The sequence below is a fragment of the Citrus clementina genome, unplaced genomic scaffold (genome assembly GCF_000493195.1).
Source record: "Citrus clementina cultivar Clemenules unplaced genomic scaffold, Citrus_clementina_v1.0 scaffold_8, whole genome shotgun sequence".
NCBI lineage: Eukaryota > Viridiplantae > Streptophyta > Magnoliopsida > Sapindales > Rutaceae > Citrus > Citrus x clementina.
In genome coordinates, this window is record NW_006262022.1 from 12,672,518 (window position 1) to 12,681,523 (window position 9,006).

Here is a 9,006-nt window from a genome sequence, read left to right on the forward strand (position 1 = left end):
TGGGTTGATGGTTTTCCGATGAACATCGGTTACTGCTCGGTCACAGTTGCAGAACTACATGGTGTTTATCAAGGCTTGGTCATGGCTTGGGACCACAGTGTTTGTTGGCTGCTTATTGAAGTTGATAGCCGGTGTGTTGTTCAAATACTAAAAAATCTTAGGGTGATGACTAATGAATATTCCCTTTAGTAAGGTCAATTAAAGAGCTCATGCACAGGAGTTGGTACATTACAGTTAACCATATTTATAGGGAGGCAAATTTTGCTGCAGACTCCTCGGTGAATTACACTGCCAACCTTCCCATTGGCCTTCACAAATTGAGTAGTCCCTCAGCTAGTGTCACTCCTTTTCTTCTTCATGATATGTATGGGATTGCTTACCCTCACTTAATGTCTTCTTAACTCTGTTGCAAGAGCCCCTTTTGTGTGTATATATATATATATATATATATATATATTGGTCTTTTGCATTCCTCTCTCTACCTACTATGGGACTTACCGCTTGATACCATTAGTAAATTTCTTTCTTGAAGTGCCAATGGGGTTACCTATCTCTTGGTTTTGCTAGGTTCTACTTATGTTTTTTTTTTCTTTTTTCTAACATAATTGTTCTTAGAGTCGAACTATTAGCACCCCTTCAAAATCTTATTGAAACCCCTTTTTCAATTATATTTCATTTAATATAAAAAATACCTTTTTTTTTTCTAAATGAACACTCTTTTCATTTATGAATTTTTGAGTTTTTAATATTTTTTCTCACTCTTTCGGTCTTAATATTTGTGTTCCTCTCTACAAACTTTTTTAATTAATTAATTTTTAAAAATTAAAAAATAAGAAAAATATTATACTTAGAAAATAATGAATATTTTATAGGTCTAATACAATTTTATCCCACCTATAAATTTTTTGTTTCGCAATTAATTTGAGAATTATTAAAAAATTATTTGCAGTGGGATAAAATTTTATTTAACTTATTTTTCTATTGTATTGTATCTTAATTAAGTTGTTATGTTTATTATAAGAATTTTGTTTTGGCTTAAAAGATTACTTCTTAAATTCAGATTATTTTAATGATAATAAAAAGATATTTATATTCTGCAAGCAAAATAAAATTGAAGAGAAAAAGAAAATATAAATAGCTTAATTCTATTTATATTTATCCTTAAATATAATTTTAATATAATAAGGGTTTTATAATAGGGGTTTTCACAATGTCCCCCAAATTGAGTTTATTTCGGGTTCTTTATTCTTTTAGCAAAGTTAATATCGAACTAGTACTCGAATTTGCCAAAGAAAAAGACATTTCTATTATTATTAAAACAAGTCTAATTAAAAACACCAATTTTATCAGTACCTTCATGTCCTCAACAAATGAAGGGAATCCACCAATTGTCATAAAGGTTATGAATGAAGCTACAAACATGAGCAGTGAACCTCTAGCCTGAAAGAACCAAATAATTGATTAATCAAAGTAGTTAATTCACATTTTCAAAATAATCCATGATATATCTACTAAATTTTTCTTGTTACCTGAATTGAACGGTAACCAGTCCCGAGATTGCTAAATAAAGTGGCAAGACCCAATGCCATGGAGATATAGATAGCTAGGCGAAACCAATAGTAGCCTAGATCACGATACATGTTGACAAAAGACCTTCTTGTGAGAACGTGACACTGAGTAAGAAAGCTTGCATGCTTTCGTTTCTTCTCCAGAGTTCCATAATTCTGAATTAATGTAACCCAAGTGAAAATTTCAAATCTTTTCTATATTAATTTTCTGAACAAACATTAATATTAACTATAAGTTATGAAATTAATTAGTTAATGCTTGCTCCGTTGCTCACCTGCTTACATATTTCAGCTACCTGGCTTCCAACTTGTTCATAGATACCACATGATTTGTATGACCTTTTAAGAATATTAATTACTTCTTCTGTTGGTATTTCGCCATCAGCTAAACCTTCTTCTGCCTCCTGTGGATAACAACATTTTTTAATTACATTTTTTCTTCTATTAGAGTACCATTTGGTATTGCTGTTGAGTATATTATTGTATAGTGTCTCATAAACACTCACTACTATAAATTATTTAGAAGTTATGGTGATTTTACCTCCCAATTATTTTAAAAGTAGTAAATACTTCTTTAATCCTTATAATTGAACTAATTAACCAATTAGTCTATATACTAAAAAATAACCTAAAAGGTCCCTGTCATATATATGTTATTTCAGACATAAACACTAATTTACTCTTAAAAGTTATGTCCAATAGCTATCAAAATAATGACAAGGGTGCTTTGCCTTGTTTTTATCCATTTAGCGATTAACTGATTAATTGGCTCATATTCTAGAGATTGAAGGAGTATTTTAACAATTTTAAAGACTTTGTTTACCGAACATTATCAACTTCTAATTCACAACTAAAACTTGTATTTTTTTTTTTTTAATCCGATGTAGCTTAAAACCACATCTCTACAACAAACTAAATCCTTTAGCAGCAAATTAAGTGAGAATTGAAAGACTTAAAATAAAAACATATTGTACCTTTTGGAAATCCTTGTTTATGGTTTTGAGAAAGTGATCAGATGGATTCTGGTGGGTCGGGCAAGGGAAGCCATTAAAAGCAAAAAACTGCGTGGAAATGAAAAGCAAGGTTAATTAAGATAGTTATATTAGCTACCCGCGGATTTAATTTTTCAAAATTCTGATTTTCTTGCTTGCCTCATTAGCTGCAGTAGCTGGACCAAAATAGACAGTTTGGCCTGCAGAAAGAAGACAAAGATTGTGAAAAAGCTGAAAAACTTCACTGCTAGGTTGATGGATTGATGCTATTATTGTCCTTCCAATTCCATCTCTTTGACCCAGCTTAGCAATCCTGCTCATTACGTAATATGAAGCAGCACTATCAAGTCCGCTTGTTGGTTCATCAAGAAATAGAAGTTTTGGTCGGGTCAAAATATCGATGCTAATGCTAACTCTCCTCTTTTGGCCACCACTAAGTCTTCGTATTCTTGTATTCATGGCATCTTGAAGCCCCATTTCCCTTATCGTCACTTCTGCTCTTTCTTTCTTATCTGATTTTGGCATTGTGTCCGGCAACTGAAGCTGAGCCGAGTAGTAAACGGCTTCTTTAACTGTTAGCGTAGTGATCAATGTATCATCTTGTGTCACATAGGCCTGAGTTCACAATTTGACAATTGAGGGATATCATTAATTAGAATCAAAATTAGAAAATTAAATTAAGGACAATTGCTGTACTGTCTTTGCTTTAGGGTAGCAGGATAATCCCCAGCCGGCCCCTTCAACATATTGTACCAGTTATGGTTTTGTATCAAGGTATGATTAGGATTTTATTACATTTTTATTTTATCTAATTACTACCAATCACAGTACTGTAAAAAGATCAACAATCCGCATCCGAATCCATTACCAGGAACGATTACTTAAGGGTTAATGTATGTCCCTACAATTATTAAATTTAACTTATAGTCCAATTTTGGAAAATCAATAAATATTTTCAATAAATTAATTAAGATTTTTCTTAAAGAGCAAATATCCCCCTACCACTTTGATGTTTTGTAATTTATCAAAAATATACTAATTACTTTTTTCTTTTCGGTTATTGATCTGAAATTTACAAAGTGCACCACTCTTTCATTTTTGTGTTAATACCTTTGGAAATTTTAATAGAATATTAATTATTTTGTCCCTAAACGTAAAAAGACTATTTAATCACAACTAATTGACAAAAAAATTCATTTGTAGATGTTGGGACTAATAACAACTACAAATTTAGTTATACAAACTCATAAATCCTACTAATTTAAAGACATAAAATCACTAAAATAAGCACTCTAACTAATTTGTAGCTCATTTGTAATATAAATCATGACCCGCTACTTATATAATCTTATCTTGCATAACATATCTTTGACAACAATACAGAATCTTCAACAACGATAAATCACCAACAAAAATAGTCATATTTATATTCAAAATATCCATAAAACCAATTATGGAAAACTTCGAACATTAGCGTTTGTTCTCATCAATAAAAATAACAAAAATAGTTAATAGAGAATTTAGAGCTCAGAGTTTGTTCTCATCAAATCAAAATAATAAGATATTTCAAAAGTATTCAAAATAATAACGAGTAAATGGTCTTTTTACAATCAGGAAAAATATTCATTTTATTTAAAACGTTGTTAGATCTTCCAATGGTTTAATGGAAAATAAAAATGGTGATACATTTATAAACTTTAGGTTTAAAAAAAAATCGATGTAATTTTTATAAAGTGCAAAACATTAAGTGGTGCTAGAATGTTTCCCCCTTTCCCAAAAAACAGAAAACAAAACTTATTTGGATTCTTACTTACGTACCGAGGTTCCATAAGCCAGTGCCTTTTTGTGTCCATTGATTAGAATCTTTCCTGTTTGTCTTGTGTCCGATCCTAGTCTTCCTGGATCATGTAATTATAATTAGCCACATGGCCTCAGAAAAAGAGACACACTTAAGAAATGAACAAATATTATATATTACAAACAAAAGCCTATTGATATATACAAGAATCTGCTGAGTTGCTACCAAGTGCCATAAATAAATATCAGTTAAGCATAATAAAAAAAGTCAATACCTGCTAAAGCATCAAGAAGAGTAGTTTTTCCAGAACCAGAAGGACCCATAATAGCCAAAAGGTGCCCTGGTTTTGCATACCCAGTAAGATCCTCAAGTATTGAGCTGCAACCTTTTTTCCCATTGGAAACGATTGTCACTGTTAAATCTTTCCAAGTTAAGAAAATACCATCATCTTCATTAACATTAATAAGACTATTTGCAGTTTTATTACTGCTTTCCATTTCTAATGCTTCATTTGTTTCTGTGATAGAATCACCAAGAGGAGACATATATATATATGATGATATATTACTGAAATACTTTAACACGAACAGCGATTATGAGCTATATTAGTATAGATATTAACAAGAAGAGGATAGTGTATATTCAGAGGTTGATGAGCATAGTTTATGCTGTATGAGGATATATACACAATGTTTTTACCGTTATCTACTACATTAGCTTTGTCATTACTTATTCGACATTACTGAGAGAAGAAGATAGCAAAACGTTGGACAAATTCAGACAAAGTTCGTGTTCTAACTTTTAACATTTGGTTGACGTAATTTGTCGGGTCTCATGTGGATGGCCCGAAACCCACACAAATAAAAGATAAAAGAAAACTAAGGTGCTAAGTGAAATCTGCAAACTTAATTATTGAAAGTCACGCAATTGGTTTAAGAAAATAAGTGGAGGAAGAAAGCGATTTTGTGCGTGAACTCGAGAAGAGAGAGACAAGTGACCCAATATTTTGCGATTTGGGGATCGGGTTTCAAAGTTTAATTATACTGAATTATCGGGAGGTCACTTTTGTTGAGAAAAATATCTCATGTGCAGTGAGTATTGAATTTGTGTTAAATATATATAAGATTTACATAACTTTTAATTCTTGTTTTTGAGTTGAGTTAGACTCATAAACATATATATGGTATCAGCGCCAGATTCATGCATAAGTAGGTTCATATTATCTTACTACGTGAAAAGAATTAGTTAAGAAAATCAGCCTGCACTTGATAGGAAATGCTAGAAAAAATATCCCACATCTATTAAGTATTAAACTTGGGTTAAGTATATAACACTTGCCACTTGGATAATTTTTAACTATTGAGTTAACTTTTGAGTTGAGTTAGACCATAAACTTACAACAAAAGAAAAAGAGTGATGATTCAATTATAAACTCTTGTACAAACTTATTTTGTACAAATAAAATAATATAAATAAATCATGTGAGCCAAGAGATATTTAATTCAACCAATTTTATCATGCCACATAGTTTGTACAAAATAAATTTGTACAAGAGTTTATAACTATATAATTACTCAAAGAAAAATCACAGCTTCACATTACCTTAAGCACACAACAATTCACACACTCGATCATTACCATGTAATATTCGACTTCCACTTAACAACCTAATATTCAACTTACGGTTCCTCGTAGTACATTGTCGTTGTACCACTTGTATTGACTTAAAAATTAATGCAATGTCTTGACAGCCAATTCTCCATTATTCACGTGATACACCTCGCTCCCAAACTACTTCTCAAAATAAACCTCATCATCCGGGAAAATGTCATTAAGACTCTCAAAATGTCATAAACCCACGTGACAATGTTATATAATATTGGGCTATAGCACCCAAGATCACTATTCCACAACCGAGTTGCTAGTTACCGGGAGCCCATGAATAGTAACAATAATGTTATTACTATTCACAATGAGTGTATCACGCATGTATGAGTCATTCTTTTTTTATCAATCGATGAAGTTATCGAGAACAGGATTAATCGCAGGCCGGTTTAACCTTTGTTTAGTAATTTGCCAGCTTTAAAACCAAATTGAAATAAGAAATGTAGCTAAAAACCAATGCTATCTTTTTCACTTGAATATTCTGTACAATGATTGCTACTTTTACATAAAGGAACACTTTTGGAATTTTATAGAGCTACGGCTACTTACAAAGAATTTTCAATTTCTGAAAACCTGCTGATTACAGCTTACTATCATTCTTATCCAATTTTGTTATTTTATACTTCAGCCGTACGTTACTACAAAAATGTGTCTTTTTCTTTAACATTTTCTTTACTATATTAACCCGTCTATAAAGTTCTTAAAATGATTATGTTTGCTTTGGACCCATATAATTCCTTCTACAACCAATTTGTCGTGACCATGTTCTATCACTTATTATTATTATTATTATTCCCAAAACCTTTTTCTATCACTAAAATGACAAATAAAAAAATTTCCTAAGGACCCCAAGAGAAATTATTATTATTTTTTTTAAATTTCAAAAGTGATTAAGGAAAACATGTATAATAGTTGAACAAGAGATCCAAGTAGGAATCGCAATGGGTAGGGCAGGGTGCCATCTTGCCAATAGCACAATCACACCTTCAAAAATATTAAGTTATCAAACCTGATTTTTTGCGGATTCTCAAACCTAAAAATATTAATTATTGAATACATACACGTGAAATATTTAACTTTAATTAAATTGAGACAAAACTACAGATACTTTTCATTGAGATTAAACATTGGCACAAAATCCAGTTCCTTTTCAATAGTATACATCCCTTAAACAAAAGAAACCAAAAGTAAATAGCTATTAATTAATTAAGTACTTGTTAAACTTACAGCAACCTGGACAAAACAATATCATTATGCTATGCTAGGACAAGCAGCAACACTGACATTTTAATCAATAGTGTACAAAAAGAAAAACTTTTGGTCTTTTTCCATGGCCATTTTGATTAACTGATCAGTTCCTTATCAAACTTTTAGTTAGGTCTAACAATTGTTAATTTTAGTTTATATATTTTCTTGATTCAATATTGAAAGTTAAATAATTTAAAAAGTAAAAATAACATTATGCAGATTTGTAAATATCCATATGGATATCCACCATATTTTTTCTCTTTACTAATTGTAGCTAAAAATGCCATCCCTAGACTCAATGTGGTGTCAAATGGTAGAACACTAAGATGGCGTTAGGCATTAATTGTGGTGTTGAGACTTACCAACTATAGTTGTTGTAAAATGAAAAATATAGTTACATAACAAAAGTTGATAATATTTGTTTAGAGTGAGAATTTGACTAGGACACACATCATAAGGATAGACTATGTCTCGATTGAAATAAGGTTGAGCTTGATAGGAAATTTGGGCTTAATGATCTATGATCTGCATGATTTTATTGTTTAATCTAGAGAGTAAGGTCCAAAAGAATATGCAGGCTTGGTATGGCTTAAAAAAACTCTTGTTGCAACTTTGACTATGGCTATCGTTTCATTGAGTTGTAGATTTCAGCTTGAACAATATAATAATGGCACCTGTAGTGAATAATAATATAGGAGCGGAGTACACAAGTGAATAATGAAGAACCAGTAACTTAATATTAATGTTCTAGGATTGCTATAGCTTAGAAAGTGTAATTACAAAAAATATGAGAAAATGAATCATATCACGGGTGCCAAAGAAAGGGTTCTTTATCTTACTCATTTAGGTTTGTGTAAAAAAAGTTAGGAGTCTTCAGCAGCCAGAAAGAGGTTGAGAGCAGAACCAACGGAGAGAGAGTAGAAGAGTGTGAAACAGAAAAAGAAAGTGAGAAATAAGCGAGGTGAAAGGAGTCCAGCGAGAGTAGGTTGTAGTGTTATCTCGAGCCCATCTTCCCCATTTCCTTAAGTGAGTAACTCTTAACTATTATTCTATATAATAATTATTATTATAGAGTTAGATTCTAGTTCTTTCACTACCCTGTCCCATTGAGTTTGAACCAAGGAGGGGACAAAGGAAGGAAGATTTTGATCGACATCATCGACCAAGCTAACACTAGCCAAAGACCAAGACATGTGATCGACTTAGCGAACCAACCTTAAAATGTCGGTCCAATAGAGAACTTGGATGAAGAAGTCTCTATTTGTAATAACATATGGTCCCCAACCAAAGAATCCATCTAACCTTAGCAATGTGCGCCGATGTCTTCCCGAGCAATTCTCAACCAACATATGCGATTCATTCCTCGTTACTACCCAGAGGATAAGTAATTGCGATTCATTAGAAGTCTTCAAGCTATTCAAATTGTAGTTTGAAAATCAATTTAACAAAATCATCAAGATGCTACAATCTGACTGAGGCAGAGAGTACAGAGCGTTCACTGATTTTTTTAAACCAAAATTGCATTATATTCATGAACTCTTGTCCCTATACTCATCACCAAAATGATCTAGTTGAAAATAAAATGTAAGCTTATAGTTGAATTAGGTCTCACTCTACTTGCTCAAGCCAAATTGCCATTCAAGTTCTAGTGGGATGCTTTTCACACAGTTGTATATCATTTAAATAGATTACATGCACCTATACTCAAATACTTATCCCAATATCATTGAAATGT

At 31.6% G+C, this 9,006-nt stretch overlaps 1 protein-coding gene across 1 annotated transcript in view; it reads right to left on the bottom strand.

Annotated features, from left to right (window-relative positions):
* The window catches only part of LOC18033698 (ABC transporter G family member 11), a 12,491-nt gene extending 7,588 nt beyond the window's left edge, over positions 1 to 4,903 (bottom strand). The window contains exons 1-7 of the mRNA XM_024179799.1: positions 4,633 to 4,903; positions 4,379 to 4,458; positions 2,720 to 3,175; positions 2,543 to 2,629; positions 1,844 to 1,972; positions 1,530 to 1,724; positions 1,354 to 1,440 (exon numbers count right to left, since the gene is read on the bottom strand). Of these exons, the coding sequence (XP_024035567.1) occupies positions 1,354 to 1,440; positions 1,530 to 1,724; positions 1,844 to 1,972; positions 2,543 to 2,629; positions 2,720 to 3,175; positions 4,379 to 4,458; positions 4,633 to 4,903 (1,305 nt within the window). The remainder of the gene's footprint in view (positions 1 to 1,353; positions 1,441 to 1,529; positions 1,725 to 1,843; positions 1,973 to 2,542; positions 2,630 to 2,719; positions 3,176 to 4,378; positions 4,459 to 4,632) is intronic.
* Between the last annotated feature and the right edge of the window lie 4,103 nt (positions 4,904 to 9,006).